This window comes from Plectropomus leopardus, chromosome 22 (genome assembly GCF_008729295.1).
Source record: "Plectropomus leopardus isolate mb chromosome 22, YSFRI_Pleo_2.0, whole genome shotgun sequence".
Classification (NCBI taxonomy): domain Eukaryota; kingdom Metazoa; phylum Chordata; class Actinopteri; order Perciformes; family Serranidae; genus Plectropomus; species Plectropomus leopardus.
In genome coordinates, this window is record NC_056484.1 from 12,164,054 (window position 1) to 12,185,523 (window position 21,470).

Consider the following 21,470-nt stretch of genomic DNA (forward strand, 5'->3'; position numbering starts at 1 on the left):
TAACAAAATACAGAGAACAGATGCACACAAAAAAAGTCACCATAGACCTCTTGAGGACCGTTTTTCATTAAATCTTTATTATAAAAATATAAAACACAGAAATTAAGTCAAACATTTCTATAACCCCTACAAGGAAATCCCCCCACACACACTTCAGGAATCAGTGTTTACACACAGACTGTACACAGCTTCCTTGATTGGATTTTTTGTTTTTTAAGGTTCAAACTTGACCACGTGTTTCTGTGTTAAGCAGACAGTATATTTACACAAACATGAACCACAGAAATAGTGACACAGAAACGCCACAGCTGGAGAAAAAGCCTCATCAACACGTATAAAGACAGAAAGGACGTTTTGTACAAAAAGAAATCTCTAACATGTGTTTACCCTAGAAGGTCAGTAAATGTTTTCTTGTAACCTCTTAATAACAAAATTATCATGATTCTTTGTATGTAGCAAACTCAAGCCAAAGATTCATTATTTTAGAGGAGGCTGACAGGTTTAGGACTATTCAGAAGTTCACTTAAAAAAAGCTAACTCTTTAGCAAGCTGAAAGTAATAAATGGATTGAAGGGTGTTTTGTTGAAAGTAGGCCAATTTATTAATGTCAGTGAAAATACTTTTATTGTAATTTAGATAAACTTATCAGACCAGTATTGTCCTTTTGGTGAGAATCAGATACAAACCATTGCTGATATGATCTGACTTTATCTTTAGTGTCCAGAGGCTATCTAAACACTGTTTCAAAATTAACGGAAAACACCACATTTTGTCATTTCGGAATGGAAATGAATGAATTTAAAGAAATTTGCTCTCTTGCTGATAGATGAGAATTATGCATAAAAAGATTGACACCACTTTCATTTCAGTATACTAAATTTGAACCAGAGCTACCAGGCAATTAGCCTAGCTCGCATAAAGATAGGTATTTCCAAAGTTTACAAAAATTCAAATTTAGCAGGTCTAAATGAATAACTGACAGGTCATATCTTGTTTGTTTTAAGCGTTAAAAAGCTATCCAGTTTTAAAAAGCTGGATAGAGCGAAGCTAGTTGCTTACAGGCAACAACACTAACATTAGCCAACGGTCTCATATTTGCTTTCTTGCAGATTGATGAGAATTTCGGTACCCTTTTCATATCTGTGTGTTAAATGTGAAGCTATAGCCATGAAATGATTAGCTTAGCTTAGCATGAAGGCTGTAAACAGCCAACCAGCTGCTAATTGCAGCTTAATTAGCATATAACAGTGGTATCAATCTTCTCATCGAACTCTAAAAGCAAGAAAGCAATTTAAAAAAAACCCAACTAACTTGGTGAAAACCACAGTGCATTAGCAATGCAGTGTTTTTTTAGCGTTAGTGATGAAGTGGCTGTTACTCCCTTTGAAGCAAATCTGTGTCTGTTAATGGAATGGACTGAAGGTACGGCACTGGGAACAGAGCTAGATGGGGAACAGGTGAAGAAGAATGAATTTAGTGACAATATTGTTACTTTCATTTCTATATATATAGATATATATATATATATATATAATGTCCATTTGAAATAGTTAAATACAAAAAGATTGAATATACATTTCAAAATATCTCATTGTCTGAAACCTCTGCTTATATTTGACTTTCATTGGATTGGTAAAGAGTACCAGTCGGGGGAACTATGATCAAGCTAACAAGCAAAAGTACCACAAGTACCATACCACTAGAGACGCTGGTCCTTCATTCTGGATGGTTGCGCAGGCTGCGATGGTTGTCACAATGTAGCTTTGACCTGTTTTTTTTTTTTTCTTCTTTTCTTTTTTTGCAGATAATACCACATAGTTAATGCGTATTCAATAAACATATAAATAAATGTATTACAGAGGTTTCAGCTGAGTTCATTTCTGTAGCTTATGTTATATACAGCAAAAAATAAAATATCACCATCTCTGCAAAAAGTGAGCCCTCCCCAATGTTGGCACTGTTACACAGACATTTTTAGCATTTCTTGACAGTGCTCAACAGAAAGGGTGTTGTTTGTGACATAACTGCAAAATGAGTTACATTGCAAACATTCAGGTAAGAAGAGATACTACCATCCATAAAGACACATGTTACAGTAAAAACTGTGAACATAATCAATGTATACTTCACTGTAAAACAATACCATTTTCCAAAAAAAAAAAGAAAAAAAAAGAGGCCTGTAAGAGATCATACCTCAGATTGGCACTCGATCTGATTTGTTGATGTCTAGAACTGCAAGAGTGTAATGCTAACAAGTGCAGTTCAGGAGCAACAATGTAACATTACTTTACATCTTTAATTTACATATTAATTAATGGCGGTACTTTTTTCAGTGATTGATTTTCATCTGATACTTGACTTTTAGTTTTGAGAGTCCTTGCTTTTTAAAAAATAAACTGTCTAAATGCACAAAATGACCATAATACTAGGTTAGCAGTAGGCTAATTAACATGGTCGCTATCTATCACCAATTTCATGATACTTCTGACTGTGTACAGGTCACTGCTTTTCTTGGAGATTAGTTCAATTCAAATAGAGGATGACTGAGGTCTTATACTTCTTGTTGTTCTTCAAATATCTGTCACTTTTTAACACCACTGAACCCCAAAGAGACGGTTTGGTGCAAGGACTGTTTGATTAATGGTTTGGGAAAATGATTCAGCTCAACAGGATGATCTGCACAATAAAAAAGGTATTGTTTTCTATCAGAAGTGCTACGAAACAGGCACTGTAATGGATTTGTTCTTTTCTCTTTTTTGCCCCTTTAAAGAGGCTGTCACCCAGGCCAGTGAGCTTTAAGAGTCCTGTAATACTCTAGAAGTGATCGGGATGGGACGGAGTCAGGGAGGTGGCAGTAGATTTCCGGACAGAATGTTTTGGGGTTCAGGGGTCGGTGGCGTTGATGGTGGTTTTGTCGCGTGCGGTCATGCCCCGGTACCAGCTGCAGTAGCCTTCCTTCTGCTGGATGCAGGCGTAGTGCCGGGACTGGTAGCCGGGATAGCCGAAGTGGGACAGCATGTCCGTCCATAAGCACTCATTCTTTGAGGTCACGAAGCAGGGAAGGTAGTGGCATGGCTTAATCTACAGAGACAGAAACAAAACTAAAGATGTTGCCATGACGCTTGAAACTGTATACAGGCAACAACTTCTGTAGACTCACTGTTTTTTTCTTTTTCAGTTAAATAGTTGTCTAACTTATTTACCCACTCACTATAATAATACACCATTACAGTATATATAATATATTTTGAAAGTCATTGCCACCCTTTCTTTGCTCATTTTTTTCTTGATCTGTCTGAAATTTGATGAACTACATACCAAAACTTTAAAAATAGGTCCACTTTAAAAGAATAGTTTGCGATTTTGGGAAATGCGATTATTTGTTTAGAAGATTGACACCATTCTCATGTTTGTACACTAAATTTGAAGCTAGAGCCAGTGGGTAGTTATCTTGTGAGGGTGTCTTTTTAATAAAGCCAACAGACTTTTTTTTCCCAGGCTTACAGGCCACTGTAAGCTGTGTTAGCTTAGCATACAGATGCGACAATGGCATTAATCCATTCATCTAAATCATGTCAAGAAAGCGGATAAGTATACATGTTGCTTTAAGACGCACTGGGCTAATTTTCTTGTTGAAGCTAACTGTAATTAGCATGCATCTTCAACAACAGTGAGTCTACTCTCTAGAAGTTTGTGAAAAGTCCAAAGTAAAATTAATGGTTCATTAACATATGAAAAAAATCTCAAGAGAAATAAGCTTGGAAGAAAGGAAGTGAGTATATAATTTGGCTCAGATATAAAAGCGTTAAACACGTGCTTGGTGAAACATCTAAAACATGGATCTCATTTTTACTCTACAGCTTTGTTAACTCCTGCTTTCATCCATTTACTGCAGCAGATTAGTAGATGAGGTGTAAAGCGGCAGCTCTTTAAGTGCAAACCCAGTCAGCGTATCCTAGCATTTGTACGCTTTGTGCTGTGAAATGTTAAATGAAGCAGTGGTGATTTTGTAGTTCTGCAATGATTGAATTAGGTTTTACCATGCTCCTTTCGTGCGTCACACCTCCAGGTGTTTGCACAAAACGCAGCTTTACAGATGAATATATCAGAGTGAATTGACAGGAAGATTCATATAACTCCTCAGAGAGGTGATGAACGGAAACGCTGTGCTTAGTGACGGCAAAACGGAGTCATCAGCTGCATGGAGCTGCACTTATCTGGATCTGAATGAGCCAGCAAATTCAATTAGCAAGTTAGAGGGCACGCTTCCCATTTTGGGTGTTTTTGTTATTCAAGCCTAGAGAGTGTGTCCTCCACGGTTCAGAGATGTTTGATATAACTTCCTGGTTTGAGTGGTTTTAATGTTGTGTGAAGAATAATTTTCTAACCGGTACGCCACGCTTCCTGCTTTCCAGTGCATTAAATCATCACTTGTGGAGGAATGCAGAGGACGGTGGAGTGCTGTTTAATAAGTGTGATGATGTTTACGCCTGCCTGTGCTTACTGACTCTCAAACTGAAGTCTCAGTTGATCGATGGCCTTCACTGGATGCCTCTGGGCTGCTGCCATGTACGCACTGAACACAGTTTACAGGCGCTGGCCCGCACTGGGAACAAATAGGCCTCTCTGCTAATCCACTTATACTGATAGGGGTCGATGGTGTTAGCAGATGTCCAGGACGCTGCTGTACAGTAGGACGTTTACTAGGCAGCAGCAGCTGCACAGCGGCAGGCTACATGCTTGAGTCACATAAAAACTGGGAATGAGGACTTGAGCTGGATCCAGAGCTGTTATTTAATAACTGCCAGTGATAGTAGTAAAACTTGTTTTCTCTCTATTTCTGAATATCCACAATGTTTAATAGTGGCTCATAATTCAGCCTCAATAACAACAGCCATGTAACCGTGAAGGTTGTTGAAAGTAAATGATTTTTGTAAGTGGAACAGCAGCATTAATGAGACTGAATTGGTTTGACCCTGCACATACATAGGTACTTCTGTAGCAGTAATTCCTTCCTCCTGTAATCATTAATGAGCACTCTAATAGACTTTATATAAGTAGTCAACCCTTTGCAGCAGTTTTATGATTAATTTTGGTTGTAAAATGGAGGAGCAGTTAGCTCTAGCTCCCCCTTCTCTTGTTCGTCCTCCTGCCTCCTCTTCCCTCATCTTTCTTGCCCTTTGTGGATGGAGGTTGCTGGTTTCCACTCACCCTGCAGTTGCAGCCCAGCTGGTAGCGATGGTTGATGCCTTTCTTCTGGGCCAATGAGAGGCGCTCCCACCGCTCGTTGAAGTTGCACAGCCCTGTGTAGACTTTGCCATCGTACACACGACCTGGGGAAGAAAAAGTGTGGAGAGAATTAGTTCATATGATGTAGCACAAGTTATATCTATAGACCAAATCATGTTCGTTGACAAAATCACGTACATGAAATGAAACGATAATGTAGTACATAAAAGAAGCACAACAGAAACGATTTAAGTCGATAGGTGAGACCACTGTATTCAAGTATATATCTTTAAATGTTATAGTTACAGCTGAAAATGACAACAGAAATAAACAAATTTGCTGATTTCACATATTTCTGCAAGTCACATCAACTGCCAGTTTCCCAGAAATGATTGTTGTTGTTAGCAAAATGTTGCATTGACTTGGTTAATTGCTTCTTTTCTTTTCTTTTTAAACTTTTTAAAGTGCCACTTTATAATTAATTCTTAATTTTCCATTCAGTAACTGATTCCTGCTTATCAGGTAGTGTGAATAGGATTCATAGTTTTTGCAGGTACAGGTGTAGATTTGTGCCAATCCATCCAATAGTATTTATCAGCAATATTTCTATTTGGACCAAAGTGCTGAACTGATCAACTGACATTGCACCAACCAGATTTCTGGTGTATTCCAAAGCTTTAAGAAAGCTAACAGCTGTACTAGTCTCATTGGCAGTCACTAAATCAGAGTTGGCATCATATTGCTGGTATTTCATTTTGTCATTTATCTAATTTCCTAATACTCTGCATGTAATATAGGATAATATAAACATACCACTCAAGCAATCCAACTTGTTTACCTATGGTAAGACAATCTCACACAGTAAGCCCATATTAAACTAACACCCCTATTTCTGAATATCAGAAGGTCAGCAGACGTTCTATTTTTAGAACCGGGCTCGTTTGCGGCTTACCGACTCCTGAGACAGGTGCACCGCGACGGCCCGCGAGCGTTCAGGAACATCATGATTTGTCACCATATGTCTCCTTCACCATGTTGTCACCACGCAGGAATTTGACAGCTCACAAATATGTGCTTCTCCGACCCCCCTGAACCTCCCGCTCGGTCTGCATCCCCGTACTGGGATTACTGGAGTCACTGGCAGGCTTATTACATGGTGTTGAGTGTGTGACATGCTCCTCAAATACTAATCAGTGCTGGACCACTCAAAGCTCGATCAAAGGAGAGCCAAGCCTAGTGCCTTTAAATTGCCCGTAATGCAGTCCTGATCATATGCAGAAACCTATTATAGATGCCCTGAGAGCAGCGAAAGACGTCGGTGATGTCACTCGCATCTGGACTGGGTAAACATAGCCACCGCTGCCTGGCAACCCTGGCTTGTTCACTTGCACTGTGGGATGCAGTTACAGTATTTACAGGTCGGGACTTAGCGACAGTTATATACGCCAAGCACTGCAGGGTCCAAAGTAAACTGCACCTCTGTTGGAAATAGCAACTCATAAAAGCTTCTGCTGGAAAACACCAGTCGCTTCCTGCGAGCTGTTAATTACAAGTTGTGTGAGAGAGAAAACTGCTTTCTGCTGTTTCTGGCCTGAGAAGTTGAGGGAAATGAGTGCAACATTTTTGGGCCCCCTGCTTTGCCTGCTTGCACAGTGACAAGTAGAAAGTTATAAATAGTGGGAAAGTTTGTGTCACAGGACAAATGAAGAAGTCCTTGGGGAGGAGAGGAGTGAGGGAGTACATTAGGCCAAACAAACTCGTAATGGTGTGGGCAAAAACTCTGAAAGGTCTCTGAGAAGGAACGAGGGTCTGGTTAAAAATAGATTTTGGTTTGTGGCTTATGTTATGTCACACACTTGGTGTTAAATAGTATATTTGAATTGAAACAAAGATCTGAAATATCAGATAAATAAATAAAAGATTTTTTTTAAATATTTGTTTAGTAGTTAGTTAGTAAAAGGTCCAGCTAGAAACACTGATGTCGGTTGAGAGGTTCTGGGGACATTTTCGTCTCCAGATATTGCTGCGGAGTGAGTGATCTTCACTTTTGCGTTACTCTTTGCAGCTGCAGATATACAGTCAGCGGCACAGAGGGAGAGAGACCGCATCATAACGTGAAGAAATGGTGCATTTACTGCCTACAGCAAGTCAATATGACACAGTCTGTCTTTTGTTGATATGTAGTGTTGACAAAAAAACGTTGCGCATTTGTGATCCATCGTAAGTGCGGTTGGCTTGATTACTATATTGCGTGGATGCGGCTGTCACAGTGCTGAGTCACATTCAAACTTTAAGATTTTTATGGAAAACAAAAAAAAAAATGGTTGAATATTTGTATTGAACAGTCAAATCTGATCTGACTGGCATCAGTATGAGTCCAGTACAGGCCTAGCACAAACCCAATATTTAAAAATATAACTAAGCATCCCAGGCTGTTCTTTTTTGGTTTGAAAATGTCGGTGTGCAACCCGTACTGTTGATGATCAACAAGGTGCAGATGTGCCTCTATGTCATCCGTGAAAAAGAAATACAGAAAGAGCTGGACAAAGCAGTGAGTAACTTACCTACATTTAAGAGTAGTCTGTGATGGAAACACAAAAGAGATGTTGAGTCTGTCTGTACGGGCTACATATCGGTTCTAAGGGTACTATACCGTACTAAATGTGGCTTTAGAGATTCATTTTTCACTCTGGCAACACGTTGTAAAATATTTCAAACTTAAGATGCACTTATTGAACTTTGCCTGGAGCTTTCACCTATATCCATCCCATGGACAGTAGTAGGCACATCTCTAGGCTCTCGGGTTATTTAGTATAGTGGCTCCATATAATTGGGGGGTTTGCAAAAGACAGATTGAAAAAACAAAGGTGAAAAAAAAGCAATATAGGTTAAGATATGACCGTTGTCAGCCAGTCAGCCTACCTGTGATCAGGTACTGGTACTTGTTAATGTCAAACTTCACGCCGCACAAACTCTCTGAGGCATCTGTGTAAATGTGTTGCACGTGCTGGACTTTGTCGAATCCTTTGTACATCTGCAAGAGACAAGAAATAACATTAGGGTCCAAACCTGAACAGAAAGTATAATGTTGTACCGTTCACCTTGGCACAGAAGTACACCCCTGACTCCACGTCTTCACATAAATAATCAGGAATGAAAACAGTACGCCAGCTTTATCAGATGACATTCCTTAAGGAATGCCTCTCGGGGTAAGGAGTATTAGGCTCTGCCCTTAACTGAATCATAGATAACATGATTACGCAGTGTAATGTCCTTCGACTTTGATGCTGTTTTGGCAAGGGCACTGCTAAACCGTGGACCTCAGCTCCTTCTATTCATCCTGGGTATGCAGAGCCAACAGTCAGTGTTTGCCCTGAGAACTGTTGTGTTTTCTTCAGTGTAATTTATTTGTCTGGGAACAACAGGAAATCCCTGTTTAGACGCGTCGCTCCCAGAAAAGCAGAACAAACTGTGATTTAAGCCTGAAACTGTGGAGGTTTGGGAAAGCCAAAGGCATTTGTCTCATAGGATTTGTCGAAATTTGGAAGGAATCGCATTCTATTAAAGCCCACAAGGAAAACCACTGTTTGCAGTATAAACCAGCAGACTGTAATACAAATAAATAACCCAAGAGGTGCAAAGGTCAGATTTAATTCCTGAGGATAATCCTTACAGTGATGATTGGTGTGCTTCACCAACAAGAGGCCACTTAATGCTTTTGTACAAACTGGGATTGTACTGATGCAGTGCATGACTGTGTTGAAATGTTTACACTTGGAGCAAGGAGTTTGGTTGAGCTGTAATGCCTGTAAGCCCGCTAATCCTCCAGCCTGGCTCCTGTCAGAGCAGCAGGCCGATGTCAGCATCTGTCAGAAATATGCAGCGTTATGTAAGAATATAGAGGAAGTGAAGAGCGGGCTTTCAGGCTAAGCATCCTGAACTGCTTTTCAGCTATCACACAGCGGTTGAGGGGGCGGAGAGACAGCCTTGTAACGACAGAGATCCTGCCATATCCAGTGTATGGCATTTTTGTGCCTGTGCTTTTAAATAGGAGATCAAAGAGTATTCTTAAATGAAAGAAAAACAGGTTTGTTTTTCATGTTATTAACACTTTCATTGCAATGGCCTTGGGGTGAAAATCAGAACCAAGGGTTATATACATAGCAAAGAAAGTTATGTGGGTTCATTGAGCATTATTTGTCCAACTCTATCTGACACTTCTGATATATGTTCACTTACTATAAGATAGATCATCTATTAAAGGTTCTGTCAGCAGAATTCAGAGTAACAATATAGCAACAAACGTGTTGTAATGCAAGTTTCTTTCTGGTTTGTTGTGGTAAGCCAGTCCGGCTGCACATGCATGTTATTGCATGTGTAAATCTTACTGGCTAGCTCATCCCCGCCACTTTGTACTGCTGAAGCTGATATCGTCACAGCAGCGGCACAGGAGCGTAACACCCACCCTCTGGTTCAGTCCTTATAAACAGCTCTGTCAGCACTGTTGCCATTGTTTAGAACTGTTTATTAAGTTTTCTAGCCGTCAGCTCCGAAACCTTCTTGTTTCGAACTGTGTCCAGACAACTCGTATGCTTTGAATTTTGTATAGAGCCCCCTTAGCATTCGGCTATTTAGAGAAGCATGTTTATTCCTCCCTTCTTTGTATTACACCAAAAAGAATAGTTCAAGGTTTTTGGGAAATATTTACACTTACTCACTTTGAGTTTGCCTAGCTTTGTCCAAAGTTAAAAAAAAAACACACCTACTTGTTTATTCTATACACAAACAGAAATGTACTGTCTACAAGTTGTGTTTTTTCGAATAAAATGTGAAACCACTAAGCTAAAAGGGTGTTGTTTGTAGTTAGCTCAGCTGAAGCTTATCATAGAAACTGAAAGCAGGGAGAAACATCGAGCTAGACTTCGCCTATTAATTATCTTATTTGTACATGTCTGCTTAAGAGCTTGAGACATGGTGGTAGGATTTTCATAAACAAGCTAATCATCAGTAATAGAGCTGACAAAACTAAGAGTGTTAACTGGGGGGAACCAGAGGGTGGGCGCTATGCTTCTACAACAGAGCTGTGCTTATATCAGCAATAACCTCTGTATAAACACCATATGAGCTCCATGCAGAGTGGCAGCGATGAGCTCGTGAATGTGAGCCAGTGAATATACATACATGCTCTGACATGCACACGCCATCGGACAAGCTTACCGCAACAAACTACAGAGAAGCTCAGATTGCAACACACATAGAGGTAACATGACTTCATTCTCTGCTCAGGAGGCCATTACTCCACTATATCTTTACACTGCAAATAGTGTTTTTCTGTTATATTAATGCTCTGAATGTCGCATACAGAATATTGATGCCCTCACCTTCATCTGCTTGACCGTGTAGCGCATCGTTCCAAAAGGTCCATCCCTCAGAAGCTTCTTGCCCACGACTTTAGCGCGAATCACTGTGAAGAAAGGGAGAGACAGGCCAATGACTTTGAAATTATCTGAAAAACTGAAACATTCCTTAAACACATGAGCTTCCCTGTCCAATCCATCAAACAATACTCTGTCTTGGCCAGTAGGAGGCATTTGCAAACCCATTATGAATACCATTTTACCACTGGTTGGCACCAACAGTTAATCTGTTTATCCGATTTTCTGCATTGTTGCTGTTTGCCAAGGAAGGCCAATGGGAAAAAAAACTAGAGGGACTTTTGATACAGAAACTGCAGGAAAAGAGGCCTTATCCAAGGCTTCATTCTCGCTACTGGTGTTATTGGATGACTGCTGGTATATGAATGTTGAACTAGTAGCAATCACGGGAAACTTTTTGAACTTTGATTTTGTAATTGGGTTAGTCTCGCTGGTTAAAAACACCAGTCATACGAGGGAAAAGTGGTGCACTGTGTGTCTCCTCTGTTTCCTTCTATATTGGGATTGGGGCTTAAAAAAGATCTTATCTGTGTGCAGGACCCTCATGTGCACGTCTGTGAGGTGAAAACGCTCAGTGGTGACTTTGATTTGTTTGCTTTTGCTCGTGTTGGAGTAAGGGGGCTTATTGTGGAAGGCCTGGGAGCTGGGAGTGCAGAAATGAGTGATAATTTGAGCCGGTGAATAGAGTCTAACCAGAGCTGTGGGCCCTGCATAAGCAGTCAATCCTCTGTGAAGTTCACCTGCTGCCCACAGCCGACCGGCCGCAGACACAACTAACACAGGCCATGTTTGTTATCTTCTCCCGGTGGAATTTCCTTAACACATTCTTTGGGGGCTCACATTCCCCAGAAAGGGAAAAAATGAGAAGCCTTTCATTTCTTTTTCTTTCTCTTTTCTTTTTCTTTTTCTGAGGAGAGAAATGAGGCATGTGGCATGTTCTGTTTGGTCTGTATTTGTCTAGCTGTCCTACTTCCAGGCCAATGGGAATAGGCATAAAAATGAAACTCAAACAGGAAGCAGTTACAGCATGGCCACCCAAAAGTGGCGACCACAAACTTATTATGAACATGAAGACCCCAGTTTGAACCAAGGTTTTTTTTTAAACAACCTCAAAAACTTTATTTTGAGCTTGTATGGACAAATCAAAGGAATGTGGCTGTCCGGCAGCTCACTGATAGAAGTAGTGTCCTGCATTCGGTTAATTTTAATTTAATTTGGCAAATTTGAATTTGAGGTGTGTTTATAGCAAAAGGACAAGCAGGGGTCAGTTGAGGTCTGATAATCAGATGAGATGGTACTTTGAGCTAAATGTTAATGTGAGCATGTTAACATACTTAAAATGGCAATGCTATAGCAGGCTGATGTTTAGCAGGCAATCTTTACTCTGGTCACCATGGTAGTTTAGGGTATTAGCACAAAACTCAGCTTAGGCTGAGTATTGAGCAGAGTGAAATTTTGACCTGATGATGGCGCTAGATTAAAGTAACCACAATTTATTTTCATGAGACCACAAATGTCTTTATAAAATATGGCAGTCCATCAAATAGTTGTTGATATATAAACCCAATCGGCAGAAAAAATGTTGGCATTGGTGGTGAGTTGAGATATTTTAGGCTTAAAATGGCAAAAGGTGCTTTACAATATACACTATACATTAAAAATGCAGTGCTACAAAACTGTAAAATGGAAAAATCAAACTGCATGTGAGGCAGCACGGTCTGTTCAGCAGAGCATATAGCTGATTGTTCACCTGTTGGCATTGCGTTAGCACTCACTGACACCCCCCCACCCCCCCACCTGCCCTCCGCTGTCTGACCTTTCACAATAACTCGCTGCAGAACATTTGATCCATTAATCTGTCAACTCTTTTAATATGAACCAACAGCGCTACTGCCTGATGGAGCTCTGCTAAATGTACCCAAATGCAGTTTGACAGACGTTTGCCGCTGCAATTAAGGAATTGCAGCAAGGAAGCGGTGCACAATTACAGAGGAATGTGCAGATATAACAGGGCACTTTTGCCTCTGTCAAACACACTGCTGCCGTTATTTTCAAGTGTCACCCCAAAACCTAGTTACCTCCTCTGCTCTGACCTCAAAACCAACCCTCAGGAGAAAAAAAGTGTTCACTTTTAAGGGCCACAGGTCAGCTGATTTTACCCAAGTACATCCATATAGGTCCCCTCTTGTTGGACGGCAGCCACTAATTGGCCAGTGATGGTGCCATCACCCAGAGGAATGTGTGAAGGGCCTCAGCTGCTCCACAGACAGAGGATTTGTGTCATTCCCCTGCAGTGACCCCTTCACCTCCTCTCAATTCAACAGTTATATTTACATACAACCACAGGGCTGCCTTCTCACGTCAACGAGTTTATTTAACCCAGTTCCATAATGTGATCTCACATCACCTTGTTTCAACTTGAAACTATAGACACACTGTGAAGATAAAAGTTTCTACTTTTAAACTCTTATTTTTACGCACCATAAACTACATGTACATAAGTCAGTTAACAGTACCTCATAAGGATATAATCTTACTTTTTACACTGGTGCCGTTTTTTCCAATTAGTCTTTTTTTTTTTCATACCCATACCTCGACGTTTACGTTTCTGGAAGTATAAGCCAAAGCAGAAAGCAGGAAATGGCAGACAGTCCTTTAGCTACTTGAATAGCAACTTGAATTCAACCAGCCCAGTGTAAACTCCCCAAAGGATAGGCAAACTTTCTGTTGCTGCCTTTACACAGATGAGACCCATCCCACTTTGAGCCTTGGTGTTAATTGTTTTATGAAATACTGTGTCTCTACAGTCAGAAATGTATGATACAACTTTTTTTTCCTATGGTCTAGTACAACAGTCACAATTAAATGTAGCACTGAATTGCAATATTTTAAAATCCTAATATTTATCAAATTAGGAGATAAGCCATATTTTATACTAGTAATGGTTAATATGGTGGTTTCTGTGCCTGAACTTATTCAGATACTCTGAATGTTAGAATTAAACCAAAAGTTAAATACTTCCTTTTATTCGTGTAATAAAGATATTTAAGGTTAGTAATCCAGTAGTTAATATAGTTGAAATATCTTATCAGCTTCTCTATACTTTAATGTAAGAGTCTCTTCTCCTTACTTTTCTAAACACGAGGAATTACAGGCCAGTGCTGTGACGCACCAATATTCATCTTCTGCAGAGGATCTGACATACATTTTCAAGAGTGGGAGGCTTTTCGTGATAAGAGAGGTAACAAGGGTCTGAGAAAAAAAGAAGAAGTGAATCCATTTCTCACTCAGTATCTCTTGCCTAAAGCAGGGGATTACACAAGCGTGTATGCAAATGCTAAATCTTAAGGTGAGCATGTAATTTAGTTAAACATTTATTTCAGCCTACGTACAATGTGGCAAACTGCAGGCATGACAAGAAGGTTAGGTTACTCATTCTGGTGTGTGTGAGAGAGAGAGAGAGGGAGAGAAAGAAAGCGAGGCACAGGGCGGGTGACAGTGATTTTAGTATGCAGAAAGTGGTCCAAGTTTGAGGAGGCGAGTGGGAGGAAGAGGAATTCTCAAGACGACACACTACCACGCTCAAAAATAAACACTGAAACTGAATCCACTGAAACGCTGGAGCATAAAGCCTGCAACGTGTGCTCAGTGGTTGGCAAATAGAAAGGCACCCTATGAACTATGACTTTTTATCGCTACCTCTTATACCTGATGACTGCTAGTTTTCAACAATGTGATAAATATTTCTTTTGGATTAAACTATGGGAATCCTGTGGCAGCTAGTCATTTAAATCTAATTGTGACACTAGCTGACCTCAAAAATAATAGCAGTCCAAACTGGTGTCTTAAAGCTGGAGTAGGCAGTTTAATTTTGGCGTCATTTGGCAAAAATCCCATAATAAACTTAGCGTTTTGTAATTCAAGTGGTCTGAGAGAACACTAGACTTCTGCACCTGTGCTTGGCTCTGTTTCGGGCTTTAGAATATCTAGCTTGTGACAGGAGACTTTGGCCAATCACAAGTTATTTTTTAAAAGAGAGCAGCTGTCAATCATGCTTGTGAATTGCATCCTCCCTATCTCCACGAGTGAGTATCATTGAGTGCACTGGAAAATAGTCACAGCCAACACCTGAAGTCTTGTCATTTGGCCTGCTGTTATCCGGGCATGGTTGCTACCTTGGTGCCTATTTTTCATATCTCTCTCTTTTTATCTTTGCACTCATTTGCTGTGTCTCTTTCTCTTGTCTGCCTCTCACCTTTTCCTTTTGGACTTGCTGGTGAGATGTTTAAATGTCAGTGATGCTAAATGAGTTTGCTCTCTTTTTGGATCTTTCTGCTCTTGCTTGTAAAAGTCATTTTTTGACAGTTACAGGCCACCATGGATAGAGGTGGTGACAAATAATATGTTACAATTGTTGCAAGGTCAGTAAAGGACAAATTGCTCAATGTTCCCTCTACAAAAAGTATAACTGGAGGAGAATAAATCATTGTTTTGTGGTGCAACACTCACTGTATTATGAGTGTGTGCTGGGCCGATGTCCATCGCCCCTGTGCAGGCCTCCTGTTTAAAACAGTGGACTTCTGAGCGGCTGTATGGACACCAGAGAAGGGAGGGGCACACTGGACATTTGATACCCCTGGCTCATGGGACGAACATCCCAAGCTTGTGTGGAATCCAGAACCTCTGACATCTCATCGTATTTTAGATCACTTTGGGGAAAACTACGGATATCTGATCCAGGCTTACATAATGCAACTCATAACAGGAGTCCTGGCTTTGCTCAGGTTATCTCTGTCACCTGTTGACCTGCATGATGAGGACAGAGGGAGTAGTGATTTAACTACTCATTAGTAGTGGGAGGAGGAAGTTGTATTGGTACCAGGAGAGCACCGTCACAAAGCCCCAGGCCATGCATCACTCTAAACATGCTACGCAGCACAAAGCTGCTCTATGCTGCACAAAATACCCAAAGCAGGGCGGGATCCGTTTCCCTCAATGGCCTGATCCTCAACCCCAAACCGAGCATAAACACATATCACGCTAATCCTCAGCAACTGACCTGGTTCGCCATGCAAGCATGTAAAGGTTTGCTCTGTCACCCCGGTGCTTGGGAACTAGCGTCCTTACGGAGTGATATTAAATCTCAGGGTCAGAGTTTACTGCGGGCCTCTAATCTTGCTTTCAGAGGGTTTTGGAAAAACAAGCGCTGCTCATTTCGCCTTGTGAAAGGGGTGCTTTAAACCAGCTGCCTAATAGCAGCCAACTAGGTCTCTGCACAAGAAAGCAGCCAGCAGTCATTGCCTGGTGCCTAGGTATGTTAGCTGGGAAAACTGACAAAACGCATTGTTGTAAAGTTCCCTGAATATACAAAACGACTCAAATGGTAGCCAAGAAAAGACTTCAAGAGCATTCCAGGTCCATTTAATCAAAAATGAAGGAAAAGAGCCCTTGGAGCACCTTCATGTGCTGAAATATTTCAGTATGTCAAATATGTCAAATAAAGAGAGACAGACTCCAATAACCCAATTTCCAACCCTTTAACCTAATTGTGATTCATCCAGTGGATTGCCTGCGGGTGATTATGGGTAGAGGCCAAGAAAACAAGAGCTTTGAACTCAACTACAGGCCTTAATTTGGGAAGATTCGGGCCTGTCGCCTTTGATGTTGTTGGTGAGAATTACAGGGTTTCTCCCTCACCGCATTAGCATTTCAACCTCATACTATTTGTTTTCCACATCTCTGTGTTTAAACGGGGACTGGTGACGCAAGCAGAAGTACAGGTTTTAGCTTTAGGCGATAGAAGTAGATGTTAAATTCAAAATAAATCAAAATTGGAGGATCACATTGTATTTGTTTATACATTATGCTGACATTATGCTAACAGTGCTAACATTATACCTCTGAACTGATACTTTGCTTCAACATAAGCCTGGACGTGTATTTTGAGCCATACATGGAAAAAATGACAATAGAAGCCAAGGTGGATCACTTAAAGCCATTCAGGCACGGTCTGGACCTTGTTCTTTCCAATTAAGGAAATGCAGGAAAAAATAAATCTGACCCAGATTAAGGAATATTACAAGCTGTGACCTCTGCGTCCAAATGGTGTTTCAGAAGTGTTTCTCTCCGAGGAACTAGGTGCAAGAGGGCGCTGCGAGCATTCAAAGCACACCTCGGGCAAAGCCGGGACCTTGGAAATGGGATTTGCGGGGCTCACAACTGATCACTGCGCCCATTGAAGTCAGTCCCAGATTCTGCACTCAGCGGGTGCCAACACCATGAGCTATCTGGAGATCTGAAGGACTGTGAAAGGCATTGCATGAGTGTTTGTGGAGGTGGCATTTTCACTCGCTCCAACCGGGTCACTTGGCTGAAGACGCTCCTGCAAACCAGGGTTACCAAAGAGCAAAAGACATAGAGTGAACGTTTTGGGTCTAAAAGATACAATCGGGATTGTTTTATAAAGGATAGGTCCTCCAAAGGCTACTAGGCTAAACCTGCACCTCTTTCCCTTTAAGACTACTGAGGATTCACCAAAGCATCATTGTGAGTTCCCGCCCACGTCAGTACTAAAAGAAGTGACTTACGCCTACATAAAATACACTGCTTGTTTCCTCTGAATTTGGGCAAAGAAGCCTGATTTTCTTGGCTGCATGTGGAGGAACCGTTGGAGGAGGAAAGCCTTGTAGTGCGGTGATGATTTACAGTTTTGATTAACTAGGACACGGCTAATGAAACAGCATTTTAAAGGCATGTTATGTCTTTAATGTGATGTATTTCTTATTGCTGTGGTATAAACCAATACAAGATCAGTTAAGTGGGGTGAGGTATATTTTATATATTTTTGTGGTTATTAAGGATTTATATCTTCATCTATTAATACAATATGAGGTCATAATTAAAGGAGTAGTTTAATAGTTTGGGGAAATGGTTATTTTTTCTTGCCATGATCATATGTTGATTTTGAAGTTACAGCCAGTTAGCTTAGCTTAGCATAATGACTTGAAACAAAAGGAAACAGCTAGCCTGGCTCTGCCGCAAAGTTAAAAAAAAAAAAAAAATCCACCGACCAGCACCTCCAAAGCTCATCGGTTGTCATGTTATATCTCATCTGTTTAATTTGTACTAAAACTAAAGTGTAAAAGCTAGATTATTTTAGCCTAGTTTAGCTCGAACTTAATTTTTACTTTACAGATATGATAGTGGTATTAATTCACTAACTAATTTTAATATTGTGAGGTGGAGTGGATGGTGGTTGGCGTTGCACCTCGGTGAGTCACTTGCCAAGCTGCAGATCACTGTTTAAGACCAACAAACAACAAAACCGGTTGTTTTTCACATCACAGCATTTCCAGCAGCTTTTAGCCATTAAATATGGGTGGTTTTAGTGAGCCATAGCTGTGTTTCCACTTGGGATAGTGCCACAAAAATCTTCTTTTACAGAGACATTGCTGCATTTCCAGATCTTTTCCTAACCATTATCAAGTGTTTTTTGTGCGTTGCTGAAATGTAAAGTTATCCACAAAATATCCGCTGCATAATAATATACAAATGTTAAGTATTGTATCCGTGGTTTGCAGAAATGTACAATGCCAACATTTATTCTGGCGATTTAGTTTATCTTTTAGAGGATGCAAAAGTACCTCAGTGGATAATGAATGAAATTTCAGAATAAAATAAAATATATATTTTTAATGTATTATGTAGGTTTATCTAACATAAAAAGTCTATTTCCTTTCCCTGTGATATTGATTCCCAGTCGAACATTCTTACCTCTACTGGTGACTAATAGTAAGTGCAGCATCATGAAAAGTGACATCTGAGTATGTGTGTGTGTCCGTGTGTGTGTGTGTGTGTGTGTGTGTGTGTGTGTGTGTGTGTTGGGGCGTTGCTGCAGAAACTAGGACTTCCCTTTTAGCGTGTTAACACTAGGTGAACACATTGGGCTACACACATAGCTGCAGTGTCTCTGTGTCTGTGTGAGCGCGTGTGTTTGCTCAGTTTAGACTGAGAGATTATTGTTTGATTATGTGTCAGGGTTGTAGAGAGCCACATGACGATTTCACAGTTTTGGGTCAAATGATATTGAGGCAAAATATCAGCTGCTCTGAAAAACACTGCCAGAATTTGCCTTTGCAAATGTGTGGCTTTAAGTGACAGGTTGTAAGTCGATAAAAGTACGTCTCCACTAGCAATCTGCTATTCTCCTGTCCCATCTGACACTTTTCACCCTCCAAAACGACCCCAAAGCACCCTCATACTACAGGGCAGAGCAAATAATCCCAGAGTCTTTACCAATGTTATCTAAAAACAGAGGTCAGGTTGAACTGGTGCTCCAGGCTAAGCCACATCCCAAGTTCAAATTATTCAAGGGAGTCAGAGAAAGCATAACCAGGCAGTAAAACAAGCAATGCAAACCCCCCTCGTCTACTGTTTGTGTACCAGAGGCCGGGCATATCTGAGTTACAACCGCCTGACAGAGAAATACCACAGTGTGCGGATAAATAAGCAGGATTGGAAACATCTAAGCTGACCATGGATCCTTTCATCAACTGGTGTTAATTCACACCACTCATACTTAACAATTGAGCCAAAAAACATGCAAAAAGATGTGATAAAATCACAACTTAATCACTGTGGGAGATGAAATGTTAGGGAAGCCCCGACTTAGTGTAACAGCCATTACTTTAGGAAGCTGATGTCCTTTGCTGACCAAAAACCACATATTTCTGTCAAAAAATGCAATATATTTCAATGAAATCGTAAAAAAACACTTAGTTGTGCTGAGGAGAGTCAAAAAGTAGTGAATGAAAAATGTTTATCTAAACGGCAGCTTAAGTTAACTGTTCACAGAAGAGAAATTTAGCTGACGCGCATCCGCTAAACTGATCGCAGATCAGTCATTTCTCCTGTACTGACTGACAGCTCAACATCTGCTCTCAGTGTCGGAGTTGACATGAAAAGAAAGGCTGGTTTACAGCAGTAAATAGGGCGATATAATCCGTTACTTACCTATGTCGGAGTTGCAGAAGGCGTCTTGCGGGTGCGTCAGAGCGCACGAGCAGCCCTCCGTCAGCTGGTTAACCTGCAGGCTGCTGAAGACAAACAGCAGGCTGATCAGGTGCTGGTACACTGACTGCATTTCTCCAAACTTTTTTTTCCCACTCCTCTGCTGCTGCTGGATTTAAAGTGTATGGAGTCCGGCCGGATCCTCTGTTAGTAGCAGTCTGTGTGTAATGTCCAAGTCTCTCTGCTCTGCTTGTTGTTGCTTCTCGCCTCGCTTGAGCGTTTCCCCCTGACTCCCGGAGAGGCGCACAGCCTTACATATAGCGCGCCGGAGAGCCGTTCACGCCCCTTTCCACCTCTGCAGCTCGCGGGCGGGGCGGCCAATCAGCGGCCGGTGATGCCATTAGGAATTACAGACACCAGACACGATGACATACTGGAACTTTACTCCGCTTCGTCTTATTTTCCCAGACTGTCCAAAAAAAAAAAGGTACAGATACACTATGTTTCAAAAACAGAAATATAAATAAACAGGTTTGAGAATAGTTTTGAGATGGTTATGGCTACAACAACCCTAAAAGATGTACTGAAAAATAGAAATAAAGTTGGCTGAAAACAGTAATACATATGTTTATATATGTATGCAGTGCTAAGAAAACAGGATTTTTACTTATGTCATATAAACAGCGTAAACCTAAAATGGCTTATTAGAACCATTATAAGTGATTGTATGGTATGATGACGTTGATCCATTAAAGTTAAGTTTTTTTCATGTAAAATAGTGACTTCAATCACAGAAAATGTGTTTTTCTTATTAATTAATGACATAATAATCTCAGACAATATCAGGGTTTTTAATCTCTTAAATTCAGTTGTTTTTTTTTTTTCTTTACCTCCCAGCCTCCATATGATTATTCTTAACTATGGACATAATACACCTTTTGTATGAACTTAAAAATACATAGATAAAGATTACATTTTATATTGAAGCGATGAATGTAAAAAATAGGTTACACACAGTTTCACATGACCGGCAAGAAGTTTTTGTAAAATTGACCTTTATCTCAGATATCTCAATTGAGGACTTACAGCCAATAAGTAGGCTTTTTTTAAAAAAGAAAAAATGAGTGACTTAAATAATTAATCGATAATCAAACTAGTTATGAGGCAGTAAAGGAGGTGATCTGGTGAGGGATGTCCATCCAAGGAGGTTGTGAGTAAAACGGCTATAGGAAAATGTCTCAAGGGAAGGAAATAATGTGTCCGATTAATTCTGCATTACTGGATTTTATAACACCTGATTGATATTACTAATTATACCTAATTGATATTACTGTTTTATAACATTTTCACAATATTGTGTAGAAGGTATGTTGAAACTTTTCAAAATTTAACAATGCACTGGTTAAAGTGGTTATGTTTAGGCACAAAAATCACTTGGTAATTGTTAGGATAAGATCATGTTTTGGCTTAAATATGACTTGGGTTGGTGGGCACAATCCCATCCGGAAAAGCAGCGATGTGTCTGTAAAAAACAGCTTCTTTTCATGGCAGTATTCCCACTGATGGGTCTCTACAAGACACCCACGTTTGGAGCCTAAAACTCTGATGGACACACAGCAATGACTCGCTTAAACACAACTGGTTTTGTTGTTGCTTGTCTGCAGCTTGGCAGCTGTCTCGCCTACACGCCATCAACCATTTCCTCCACCTCCAAATGACAAAGTCAGCTTATAGATTACATCACTTTAGAAACATTGATATGATAGTATGAAACATGCAAATCTAATGTATTTGTGG

At 40.4% G+C, this 21,470-nt stretch overlaps 2 protein-coding genes across 2 annotated transcripts in view; one reads left to right on the top strand and one right to left on the bottom strand.

Annotated features, from left to right (window-relative positions):
- Nucleotides 1–21,470, top strand: part of LOC121961159 (synapsin-3-like) — a 121,938-nt gene that overhangs the window by 61,781 nt on the left and 38,687 nt on the right. The window lies entirely within an intron of this gene.
- On the bottom strand, nucleotides 56–19,955 carry LOC121961160 (metalloproteinase inhibitor 3-like). Its single transcript, XM_042511038.1, has 5 exons — nucleotides 19,677–19,955; nucleotides 10,611–10,693; nucleotides 8,152–8,263; nucleotides 5,212–5,333; nucleotides 56–3,081 (listed from the first exon to the last, which is right to left on the bottom strand). Exons 1-5 carry the CDS (start codon nucleotides 19,804–19,806, stop codon nucleotides 2,884–2,886), a joined length of 645 nt encoding a protein of 214 aa, XP_042366972.1. The 5' UTR covers nucleotides 19,807–19,955; the 3' UTR covers nucleotides 56–2,883.

What these genes read in the sequence shown, in the direction of transcription:
- LOC121961160 (XM_042511038.1), bottom strand. Translation starts at nt 19,806, where the DNA reads ATGCAGTCAGTGTACCAGCACCTGATCAGCCTGCTGTTTGTCTTCAGC. An exon ending in CTTCTGCAACTCCGACATAG is followed by an intron (nt 10,694 to 19,676) that starts GTAAGTAACGGA and finishes CTTTCTTCACAG; the next exon opens with TGATTCGCGCTAAAGTCGTG. An exon ending in ACACGGTCAAGCAGATGAAG is followed by an intron (nt 8,264 to 10,610) that starts GTGAGGGCATCA and finishes TGTCTCTTGCAG; the next exon opens with ATGTACAAAGGATTCGACAA.